At 40.0% G+C, this 13234-nt stretch overlaps 1 protein-coding gene across 1 annotated transcript in view; it reads right to left on the bottom strand.

Moving 5' to 3' along the window:
• CNTN1 (contactin 1) overlaps positions 1-13234 on the bottom strand; it is a 133960-nt gene that overhangs the window by 33963 nt on the left and 86763 nt on the right. The window contains exons 15-16 of the mRNA XM_090273022.1: positions 3397-3583; positions 419-531 (exon numbers count right to left, since the gene is read on the bottom strand). Of these exons, the coding sequence (XP_090129148.1) occupies positions 419-531; positions 3397-3583 (300 nt within the window). The remainder of the gene's footprint in view (positions 1-418; positions 532-3396; positions 3584-13234) is intronic.

Here is a 13234-nt window from a genome sequence, read left to right as displayed (position 1 = left end):
TACACAATGAAAAATGTGATAGTGTGTGATATAGAGAATATATGGAAATAATATTTTTTTCATTTATAAAAGGTAACTCAATATATCAAAGAGTTTGCTGTGTGCTAGGCAACTATCTTAATCATTGTCAAACAAAAATGGATTCTTTCTTTGTTCTTCAGGAACTGATTATTCTATCAACTCTATACTTTAAAGCAGTTATTCTGTCTTTCTCAATCGACATAGTATTTTCTTGGACTTCACTGAATATCTTTTCTCATTTCAAAATTTATCATGGCACTGTGTCACCTGATTCAGTTATATGGTTAGAAAAAGAAAACTGAATGGATTTTGCCAAAACAGCAAAAAATCCAAGCATTAATTACTCTTTGTAAGAGTGAAGCTTGTGTAAGGAATACTCCAGTAATCTTTTAGTTACCTTATATCCTGTCACTGTAGATTCATTTGATAGTGCGACCACATGATCCCAGGTAATGATGTAGCGTGAACCAGACCTTACAGAGCTGATGATTCTTGGCGGCTGGCTCGGAGCTGTGAAAAGTAGTAACGTGTTACTGACCCTCACCATATCCAATGTCAGTTGTGCAAGCTGCACTGCAGCAGGGATTTTAGTGCTGATGGTAATGAAGTGACAATAACAGCAGCTCATTTTGATGAGTGCTTACTATATGCCAGGCACTATGCTAAGCACTTCGTATTCATGGGTGCATTTTATGCACCCCATGGTCCTGTGAGGCAGGTAACGTAGCTTTTATTATCTTCTCATCATCCTTCACTTGGGTTTCTTTTTGAACCAGTCTTTTGAAACTGCTATTTTCAAAGTTCTCAATTATCCCCACTTGGCCAATCTAAGACACTTTATTATTTTTTTTTTTTACTTGACATTTTTGAAGCATTTCACACAATGGACCTCTTAATTCCTTCTCAAATCTCAGTCTTTCCTTAAATCCATGATGTTTTAACATCTGTTTCTGCCTCCTACCCCTCTGGCTGCTTGTTCTCATTCTGATGCTTTGCTTGCTCCATGTTCTCTGCTCAATTTTTATGCATTCGAATGACATAGAACCTGATTCTGAGCACCATTCTCTCCTCTACGAATCTTCCCTAAATCCTACCTCAGGGCCCATAGCTTTAAGTACTGATAGTTCTCTCTCAGAATCCAGTCTTTCTCGTAACCTCTAAACATATGTGTGTTAACTGCCAATCTCTACCTGAATGTCTAAAAGCCTTCTCAAATGTAATAAAATCAAGATGGGACATTTGTAATGTACTCCCTCACGTGTCCTTCACAATCCAACCTCCAGTTTCTCAAACAAAAATCTATTATTGGGGTTTTCATTTTGTTCAGCGCCAACATCCAAATTAGCAGCAAGTTGTCAAGGCTGCCTGCAGAAAGTTTTCCACTTCTCCCTGCTCTCATCACCATTTCTGTCCTCAGCTACTGCAACAGCCTCCTAATTGGCTACTTTGCTACTCTTATTCACTGCTACCCACTGTCCATCTAGAATCCAGAATGTTTTCTTAAAGATAAATTAGGTATCACTCTCTGCCATAAAGTATCCCAATGGCTTCTTATACTTAGGAAAAACTCAAACTCCTTCCTATGACCTACAAGGCCATTCATATTTTGATGCCAGTACACTTCCCCTCTTCGCCTCCTCACCTATATCCTGGCCCCTTGGCCTTTCTACACTGAAAACATATCAATTTCTTCCCACCTAAAGGCTCTGCACTAGTTATTTTCTCTTCCTGAAACAATCCCTCCCTTCCCTGACCCCCCAGTTGCCAGTTACTCAGATCCTAGCACAAATAGCATCTTCTCAAGGAGATCATTCCTGACCACCCTACCAGAATTTAGCTCTTGCCCAAGTCACTTTCAATTTTATTATCTGTTTATTCATTTTATTGTCCTGTTATCTGATATATTCATATTTATTTGTCAGAGATTTAGTTTTATTTTTGCATTGTTTTATTTTGTTTTTCTCTCCATTAGTTGTAATCCATGAGAAAAGAATATAAGACTAGTTTGATGTCTTCTGTATCCTCAACACCTAGAATAGAGCTGGGCACCTAGCATACTTTTGATGAATAAATAAATGAGAAAAGGAAAAGAAATAAATGCTCCTTTCACAAATTAGAAAACTGACGTTTAACAATGTGAAGTAATTTGTCTGTTGTTACACAATTTTTTAAGTGGCAGAAACAGATCTGAAACCCATGTGTAATATCAGAGTCAGGTTCTTACCTTCATGTTCTGGTATAAGTTTCTTTCTTTTTACAAGTAAATTGAACCAATTTTTAACTCCAATTGTAATCACATCTTTAAATTATTGCAAGATTCCCTAGAGTCCTGAATATAAATTCTCCTCTTTAACACAATATATTCAACTTGGTAAGAAAGAGACATCAAAGTAAAGCCAGAGAGAAGAAAAGGACCAGAAAATCTGAGCAGGTGTGTGGTCTTGTTATATGAACAATGAAAGCGTGTGGTGGTCAGGGAGTAATGTAACACTACAGCATTTGCACTGTGCAATGATGAAAGTGTGTAAATCAAAGCATAGAAAAATAAGCAGAAGTTGAATTTTCTTGTGCTGTCGATGTATTCCTATAAACACAAAGTTTAAATAATAACAGAATGAATACAAATTAATTATCAGAGAAGGAAAACTCTGACTCCAAAAAACCTCCGCTGCCTTGCGGCATACCTCTTCAGGGGAAAGGCTAAGGGAGTAAACCCCGACAGAAAATCCGGAGCCGGAGTCCCTAAGGCGGTTTGACGTTGTAGTCAACACCGGCAACTCCTGCGGCGCACCTGAAGCCAAGCTGTATTGACTCCGTCTTTCCCTTGGATCCTTCAGCTGCGAAGAGAGGGGGGGTCTGCTGCATGGGCAACAGCAGACCCTCCATATCACTCTGCCCAGGCTCTGTAGCTTCAGCTTCACTGGAGAGGACACCCCAGTGTCATCGCAAGATGTCGATTCAACACGGGAGGAGACAGATACCGTGTCACTCCCGAGTCGGACTGCACAGCCATTCTCGGCGGTGCAGATAGACTCTTAAGAAGCTACACCATCATCTCTCGAGACGGACGGCTGCCGACGACGACGACAAATTAATTATCTAATGGTGTAAAATTTTGAGGGCAGTCTTCACAAAGGAAGTTTCTGAGGTTGCATTTCTTTTGAACATTAATGTATAAAGGCATTCTCCACATTTTTCATCAGCTACATTCACTAACAATCTTTTTTTAAAGTTTCTGTGTGGTTGTAATGGAAAACATTAAGAACCAAGTGTGCAAAGACTGCTAGGTAGTAGATTTCTCTCAAATGCACCTTCATCCTGATTGAATCAAGTATTAGTTTTTGACAAGCCTAAAACGCAAATGCTGACACTCACGTGCTTTCCTGGTGAAGGTCTCAATCATGTCGCTGGGAGGTCCACACCCTGCACTGTTGCAGGCTCTGACTTCCACAAAGTACTGGGTGTCGGGCAGAAGGTTCTCCAGCCTGGCTGAGTACTCTTGGCTGTTGACCTGAACTCTGTGTGCAGCTGCTTCCTTGTCATGGGTGGACCAGTACCGAATCTGCAAACATTCAAGTGGGGTAATATTTTGTCATGATTCAAGTACATAAGTTGTGAAAAATTCCTTTCAGCTAACTGTCACCATTGATGTGGACTGAGTATTATATTTTCTAACATTTCTTAATGCTACCTACATTTCTCTCAGTCTTAGGCTACAGCAAGGCATACAATGCACATGTGATTAAAGCTGACAAAGACTCTTGCTTGAAAGACTCTTACACTGACAAATAAAAAAAGAAATGAAAACAAAAAAAAAAACTACACAAGATTTACTTTGAAAATATGAAACTGTTCTATGGAGTTGTTTGACACAATAATTTTTATCACCTATTTCTTGCTTTATTTCTGTTTACATCATTTCAAATTTGTTATAAACCATTGATAAAGCAGTTTGACAGGAATACAACTTTGCTTGACAAAAAACAGTCATCAAGTATCCTAGAAGATGCCAGTGAAATAACTTTCTGCTATATCATTTCAGAAGGATGTATATATTATTTATCTTAAACCTATACCGAGGCCAGATCTGAAAGAAATATTACATTTAATAACTTTGATTAGTTGTAGAAATTGCCGACCTTTAACTTTTAAAAAATTCTACCCATGTTGTGATTTAAAATGATTAGTTTTATCAACAAAATATCAATGACAACCTTTCTTGACTCTGAAGATTTAAGTAAAAACTGTAAATTATAATTTTAATTCTTCAACTAATATTGTTTCCCTGGTCAGAAATCTATAATTAAGTTACAAGTAAAAGGAAATAATTATTTATAAGTATACTGGTATTTTACAGATTTTAAGTGCTCTGTCACTAAAATAATGGAATTTTAACTTCACAATTAACCAAAGTGATTTAAAAATAAACCTAACGGATCTGAGAGGGGAAGATGGCCGCGAAGTAGGGACAGTGTTCTCAGCTCGCTCCTGTTAAGGAGAGACTCCAGGAATGAATGCGCAGAGGAGTGACTGAGTGAGTGTGGATCTCCGATAGCGTGAACAGGGAGGACAGCGTGGGAGCAGCGTGGAGGGGGGGTGGAGGGGTTTACCACACACTGCAGGCTGAGTCATTCCAGGATTCGGTGCATCTGTAGTACCAAGCTGGAGAGCTCACTAGCTTGAAGGCTCCCCCTGCTAGGGGCACACCGATAGGTGAATTCTTGTAGGAAGTTAGGGAGAGGATTTGGCCGAAAAAGTCAGAGGAGGGAGAGAACAGTGAACAACCAGGACTGGGAGAAACTGTGTGATCTGAGTCTAGAGGGAAACCTCCTCAGCTGCAACCTCCGACTGAAAGCTCAGCACTCCGGGCACGCACAGCACTTGGGCTAGGGTCCTACAGAACAAAGGGACAGGTTTGGGGCAAGGAGACAGGCCGCACAGAGAGGATGCTGCGGAACTCCGGACTGGGGGAGAACTGAGCAATATCACTAGAATCCCACAGAACAAAAGGCGGGTTTGGGGCTAGGAGAGAAATAGGACGCGCAGGGTGTGTAAGTAGGGAAGAGAGCGGAGGCGGTGGTTCTGGAGTGGAGACGGTTTTAGGGCGGGGAGAGGGGCCTGAAGGGAAAGGCCGCTGCGGAGCTCCAGACTGGCAGAGAGCTCCGGGGTAGGAGAGCGCTGCGCTGACCGACCACACTAGAATCCTACAGAACAAAGGGACGGTGCTGGGGCAGGAAGGGAGATAGAACGCGCAGGCCTATAGACAGGGAAGGCAGCGGAAGCTGTAGCTCGGAAGAGAGACAGTTTTGGGGCAAGGAGAAGAGCCCACGCGGGAAAGCCGCTGCAGAGCTCCAGACTAGGGGAGAGGCCCTGGGCAGGAAAGGGCCACTGGGCCCGGTGCTTTGACCGACTGTGCCAGAGTCCTGCAGAACAAAGGGACGATCTTGAGACAGGGAGAGAGGTAGGGCGCGCAAGCATATAGACAGGGAAAAGAGCGGAAGCTGTAGCCTGGGAATAGAGACAGGACTGGAGGCAGGGCGGGGATTGCTGGCAGGCACAGGCTGGACCAACAGAGGGAAGGAGTAGCTGGACAAGCCTGAGGAGGGCTGAGGGTGCCACAGGAGGGGTCAACTAAACGCAGCTCACAGCAGAGCGGTGGTAGGCCCACGAAAAAAAGACTAGCAACCCCAGAATCAAGCAGAACCCTCCCACAGCCAGCCAACCAACCAGAAAAGATTTGAAACTCATGGAATTTTGAATAGGAGCGGACTCAGGAAGGAAGGAAGGAAAAACAAAAAAAACAAACCAAAAATACCTAGAGACTGTGCCTAAAAGTTGAATTGAGTTAAAATCCTCTCATTCTTTTATCTCTCACCCTCTTTCTAACTGCCCCTACTGTCCTTTCTTATTCTCTCTCCTTTTCTGCCCTCCTCTTCCCTCCCTTCTCTCCCCTTAGCATGACTCCCCTGCATCCTATTCTCAGTTAATTTTTTAATTTTAAGTTCTCTCCCTTTCTCTCTCTCTCCTTTCTCTGCGCTAAGCACCTTCAATTTTATTAAATTTCTTTCTTTATTTTGTCCCCCTTCAGTCTACATTCGTTTTTCTTTCATCCCTTGCCCTTATTTTCCTTTTCTCCCTTTAGATATTCTCTCTCTCTTTCTTTCTCTCTCCCTATTCCACTTTATATTCTAATCTTTTAATATTCAAAATATAATTCTAATCTATCCCCCTCTCCCTTCACCCTCCCATTCTTACCCCTTCTCTCTTTCCACCCCATCCCCTCACTTCTTTCTCTCCCTTTTGTATTTCTCTCCATCCTATCTTTTGTCAACTCTTCAATTTCAATCTTTCCCTCCCTAATATCTCCTCTTCCTCCTGATTTCCTTCCCTCCTGTGTGTTCTTTCCCTCCCCCATCCTCTTGCTTTCCCATCTCCTATTCCTCTCTCTATATATTCTCTTTCTCTCTATCTTGCAATTTTATATCATGTTTTAATCTCCTAATCTTTTTTTATAATATATAATTTAAAAAGAATTTTAATCCAGTCCCCCCTCTTCTACCTCCCCTTCTTCTTTCGTTCTCTCTCCTACCCTTCTCTTCTCTACTTTCTCTCTCTCTTTCTTCTCTCCCTTCCTGTCTTGCTATTTTCTACTATGTATTTTTATTATTGAAAAATTCTTTCTCAACCTGTTTCCTACCTTCTAACCTCCTCAGCCCTCTCTTTCAATTTCTGACTGCCTGTCTGCCTGGAAGTCTGTTGTGTCTATCCTCCCTCCCACGCTAATCATATAGCATATACCGATTATATAATCCTAATACTATACACTTCCACTTTAACCCTCTCCTCCTTTTCAAACATACAGTGTAAGTGTTAATTGCTGTCTTACATAACCTTGATCCCAATTGCTAATATTATTACTCTATCAACTTCTAGTTCAAAAATTACCCTTCCTTCATTTAAAACAACTCCTATCTGTTTCTCCTATGAAATAAGAGTCCCAATATCTCCACAAGTATATTAATACGGGCTCATTTGCAGCTTATAGTGAGATTGTAGTTGGGGGAGATATTGGAGGGTGTGGGTTTCTTGCCTGGGTTGTGTGATTACGTTTTAGCAGCACCTCCACAAAAGATCTCAAGACAAGGTGGGCAGAGTGACTCTCAATCAACTAACCAGAGAAAAAGATCCACCAAAGATTAGCTGAAATACAACCAGACAGATTAAAGAAATAACATCAAGGACAACACAGACGGAGATCCAGGAGGGCAGAGGAGTAAGTGGAAGCTACACTAACCTCCTCCCAGGACCAGCCAGTGCTGACTCAGCCCCAGTACAGCAGTCAGACCATTCCCCTCCAAGTGGTGTCAGCCTAAGGGGAAATAAAAGCCCTGCCTACAGGAATTAAGCTGCCACATCCACGGTCCTTAAGCCTGATGGCTAATCACAGATTGAGTAGATTAACAACTAAAGAAGACAGACAAAGGTGGTAGATCACTGGAAGTCTCCAATAGGCTGCTTAGGGCCAGTCTGGTACATGATCTGACGATACCAGAGGCAGATCCAGGAAGAGCAGATCATTCTAAGAAGCACCGACAAACAATAGGAATCAAAAAAATGGGGAGACAGAGAAACAACCCCCCCCATCAAAGGGAAAGGTAGAATCCACAGAGAGAGTGCTAAATGAAATAGAGGGGAGCAAAATATCAGACACGGAATTCAAAACATGGATTATGGAGAAGCTGAATGAGCTCAGAGGAAACTACAAAGAACTCCAGGGAAACTACAAGGAACTCACAGAGAATTACGTGAGCATGAAAAAGGACATAGAAGCTACCAATAAGAGCCAGGATGAAATGAAGAATATGATCTCTGAATTGAAGAACACAGTAGAAGGAATTAAAAACAGGCTACAGGAAGCAGAAGATCTGATCAGTGAGCTGGAGGACAACGTACACAAAAACTCCCAGACAATGCAACAAAATGAAAAAAGACTGAACAAGACTGAAGAGGTTCTAAGACAGCTGCAGGACAATATGAAACGTAATAATATCTGTATCATAGGAATTCCAGAAGGAGAAGAAGAAGAGCAAGGGATAGAAAACCTCTTTGAAAAACTAATGACAGAAAACTTCCCTCACATGAGGAGAGAAAGAGTCACGCAAGTCCAGGAAGCACAGAGGGTCCCAATGAAGATGAACCCCAACAGGCCCACCTCAAGACACATCATAATTAAAATGGCAACATTCAAAGACAAAGAGAGAATCCTAAAAGCAGCAACAGAGAAACAACTAATAACATACAAGGGAGCTCCAATAAGGCTATCATCAGATTTCTCAGCAGAAACACTACAAGCCAGAAGGGAATGGCAAAAAATATTCCAAGCAATGAAAAACAAAGGCCTACAACCTAGAATACTATACCCAGCAAAGCTCTCATTCAAAATGGAGGGTGAAATAAGGAGCTTCCAAGACAAAAGAAGGCTAAAAGAATACATCTCCACCAAACCAGCATTGCAAGAGATGCTAAAGGGTCTGCTCTAAGAAGATAAAGAAACAGAGAGAGACAGAGAAGAACACAAGTACAAAGGGGAAAAATGAAAATGAATAAGTACTTATCGGTAATAACCTTACATGTAAATGGATTAAACACTCCAATTAAAAGACATAGGGTAGCTGAATGGATTAGAAAGAATGACCCACATATATGCTGTCTACAAGAGACAAAAGATCTACACAGACTGAAAGTAAAGGGATGGAAAAAAGTGTTTCAAGCAAATGGACATGAAAAAAAAGCTGGGGTAGCAATACTTATATCAGACAAAACAGATTTCACAGAAAAGTCCATAAAAAGAGACAAAGAAGGGCATTTCATAATACTTAAGGGAAAAATCAAGAAGATATAACCCTTATAAATATATATGCACCCAACTTAGGAGCACCCAAATATATAAGGAAAATTTTGAAAGACTCCAAGAAAGATATAGACACCAACACACTCATCGTAGGGGACTTTAACACCCCATTGTCAACAATGGACAGATCTTCTAAGCAAAGAAACACCAAAGATATTGAGGCACTGAACAACACTCTAGATCAAATGGACTTAGTCGATATATATAGAAGTTTTCACCCCAAAGAAGCAAAATATACATACTTCTCAAGTGCACATGGAACATTTTCAAAGATAGACCACATGGTAGGACACAAAACAAGCCTTAACAAATTCAAGAAAATTGAAATTATATCAAGCATCTTCTCAGATCACAATGGCTTAAAATTGGAAATCAACCTCAAGGAAAAAACTCAAAAACATTCAAACTCATGGAGAATGAATAACATGCTATTAAATAATGAATGGGTTAACAATGACATCAAGGAAGAAATCAAAAAGTTTCTGGAAACTAATGATAATGAACACACAACAACCCAAAACCTACGGAATACAGTGAAAGCAGTCCTAAGAGGAAAGTTCATAGCAATACAAGCCTACCTAAAAAAGCTAGAAGAATCTCTAATAAAAATTTTAACCCTACAGCTACAAGAACTAGAGGAAGAACAACAAGCAAAGCCCAGATCAAGTAGAAGGAAGGAAATCATCAAGATCAGAGCACGATTAAATGACATAGAGTCTAAACTAACAATTCAAAAGATCAACAAAAGTAGGAGCTGGTTCTTTGAAAAGATAAACAAAATTGACAAGCCTTTAACCAGGCTCATCAAGAAAAAAAGATAGAGGACCCAAATAAATAAAATCAGAAACGAAAAAGGAGAAATCACAACTGATACAAGAGAAATATATAGGATTATAAGACATTATTAACAACTGTATGGCAAGAAATTTGACAACCTAGAGGAAATGGACAAATTCCTGGAAACCTATAGTCTTCCCAAACTGAATCAAGAAGAAGCAGAAAGTCTGAATAGACCAATAACAGCTAGTGAAATTGAAGCAGTAATCAAAAAACTCCCAGCACACAAAAGCCCTGGACCGGATGGCTTCACAAGTGAATTCTACAAAACATTTAGGAAAGAACTAACTCTTATCCTCCTCAGACTATTCCAAAAGATACAAGAAGAGGGAAGACTCCCAAACTCGTTCTATGAAACCAGTATAACCCTAATTCCAAAACGAGGTCAAGACACAACAAAGAAAGAAAACTACAGGCCAATATCACTGATGAACATAGATGCTAAAATCCTGAACAAAATATTGGCAAACCGGATCCGGCAACACATTAGAAAGATCATACACCACAATCAAGTAGGATTCATCCCAGGGATGCAAGGATGGTTTAATATTCGCAAATCAATAAACGTAATACAACACATAAACAAAATGAAAGACAAAAAACCACATGATCATATCAATAGATGCAGAAAAAGCATTTGATAAAGTACAACACCCATTTATGATAAAAACTCTCAGCAAAATGGGAATAGAGGGAGCATACCTCAACATAATAAAGGCCATATATGTGAAACCTGAAGCCAACATCATACTCAATGGGCAAAAACTGAGAGCATTCCCCCTGAGATCAGGAACAAGACAAGGATGTCCGCTCTCTCCACTCCTATTCAACATAGTCTTGGAAGTTCTAGCCACAGCAATCAGACAAGAAAGAGAAATAAAAGGCATCCAAATTGGAAAAGAGGAAGTAAAACTCTCATTATTTGCAGATGACATGATAGTGTACATAGAAAACCCTATAGACGCCACAAAAAATCTGCTCCACCTAATAAGTGAATTCGGCAAAATAGCAGGATACAAAGTCAATATTAAGAAATCGAAAGCATTTTTATACACCAACAATAAAAACTCAGAGATAGAAACTGAAAGAAAAATCCCATTTACCATAGCAACAAGAAAAATAAAATACCTAGGAATAAACTTAACCAAGGAGGTAAAAGACCTGTACTCAGAAAACTACATAACACTGAAGAAAGAAATTAAAGATACAAATAAATGGAAGCATATACCATGCTCATGGGTGGGAAGAATCAACATCATTAAAATGTCCATACTACCCAAAGCAATTTATAGATTCAATGCAATCCCTATTATAATACCAGCAACATATTTCACAGACCTAGAACAAATACTTCAAAAATTTATATGGAACCAAAAAAGAGCCCGAATAGCCACAGCAATTTTGAGGAAGAACACAGTAGGAGGAATCACAATACCTGATATCAAACTATACTACAAGGCCACGGTAATCAAAACAGTCTGGTACTGGCATAAAAACAGACATATAGATCAATGGAACAGAATAGAGATCCCAGAAATAAACCCAGGTTCATATGGTCAACTAATATTTGACAAAGGGGGAAAGAACATCAAATGGAGTGAAAAGAGCCTCTTCAACAAATGGTGTTGGGAGAACTGGACAGGGACATGCAAAAAAATGAAATTAGACCACCAACTTACACCATATACCAGAATAAACTCAAAATGGATCAAAGACTGAAATGTAAGCCATGATACCATAAAAGTCCTAGAGGAAAAAATAGGCAGGAAAATTTCAGATATCCCACATCGCAACATTTTCACTGATATATCTCCTAAGGCAAGGGAAATAAAGGAAAGAATAAACAAGTGGGATTACATCAAACTAAAAAGTTTCTGCTCAGCTAAAGAAAACATCAGCAAGATGAAAAGGAAACCAACCATATGGGAAAATATATTCGCCAATGACATCTCAGACAAGGGATTGATCTCCAAAATATATAAAGAACTCATACAACTAAACACCAAGAAGACAGACAACCCAATTAAAAAATGGGCAAAGGACCTGAACAAACACTTCTCCAAAGAAGACATACAGAGGGCCCATAGACATATGAAAGTATGCTCAACATCATTAGCCATCAGAGAGATGCAAATAAAAACCACAATGAGATACCACTTCACATCAGTCAGAATGGCCATCATCAACAAATCAACAAACAACTTGTGCTGGAGAGGATGCAGAGAAACAGGAACCCTGGTGCATTGCTGGTGGGAATGCAGACTGGTGCAGCCACTATGGAAAACAGTTTGGAATTTCCTCAAAAAACTAAAAATGGAACTGCCTTTTGAACCAGCAATTCCATTGCTAGGATTATAACCAAAAAGTCCTGAAACACCAATTCAAAAGAACCTGTGCACTCCAATGTTCATAGCAGCATTATTTACAATAGCCAAGTGCTGGAAACAACCTAAATGCCCATCTGTAGATGAGTGGATCAAAAACTGTTGTACATTTACACAATGGAGTTCTATGTAGCAGAAAGAAAGAAGGAACTTCTACCATTTGCAACAACATGGATTGAACTAGAGAAAATTATGCTTAGCGAAATAAGCCAGGCAATGAAAGAAAAATACCTTATGCTGTCACCTATTACAGGAAACTAATGAACAACACAAACAAATGAGCAAAATTGAACCAGAGCTATGTAAACAAGAAGTAGACTAACAGTAACAAGGGGGGAGGTGGGAGGGAGAGAAGGGGGTAAGACGGGGAAGGGTCAAGTCAAAAAACATGTATAAACGACCCACAGTCATGGGCAACTGAGTGGGGACTGAATGTGGGGGAAGGGAGGGACAGGGTGCAGGGAAGCAAGAGGGGGAAAAAAGTGAGACAACTGTAATGGAAAAACAAACAAAATTTTTTTTTTTAGTGTGGGAAAAATGAAAATATGAAGAATGGAAATGCCAGTTCAGTGAATATTAGGGCAAAGATTTTCCTTCATGTTGTATATTTTTCTCCCTATTTGATCCCTCCAGAGTTTGGCATTCTAAACAAGTAAGTAATGACATAAGTTTCTTTGCATAGAACTAATAAGACCAGTTGTTAATAGAGGTTCCTTTTTTTTTCTTTTTTTTTTTTTTGACCAAGTCTTTGACTGGAATGTCAAGCCTAAAGGAGACATACTTGGGCTCAAGTTGTTACCAAAAAGCCCTGAGGAACGGGGAATGACTTTCAAAGGTAATAAAAGCCCACGAGATAAAAGGCCTGTTACCATGGTTGGTTGTGCGGTCCACAGCAATCTTTCCAGGGAAGGAATGAAGGTTGTTTTCCTGAAAGATGGCTAGAAGGGACCTTAAGGCACAATGAAAAGCCAGAAAGACTTGGAAAGGACAGGTGTGTACAGGCAAGGATGAATGCCAGATATGTGGCTCACCTTCTGTGCCCTGAAGAACAGAGTGAGGGTCACCCCAAATATTCCTTGGG

Source organism: Furipterus horrens, unplaced genomic scaffold, assembly GCF_987537825.1.
Source record: "Furipterus horrens unplaced genomic scaffold, mFurHor1.1.pri manual_scaffold_4, whole genome shotgun sequence".
NCBI lineage: Eukaryota > Metazoa > Chordata > Mammalia > Chiroptera > Furipteridae > Furipterus > Furipterus horrens.
This window is presented reverse-complemented; position numbering and strand designations above follow the sequence as displayed.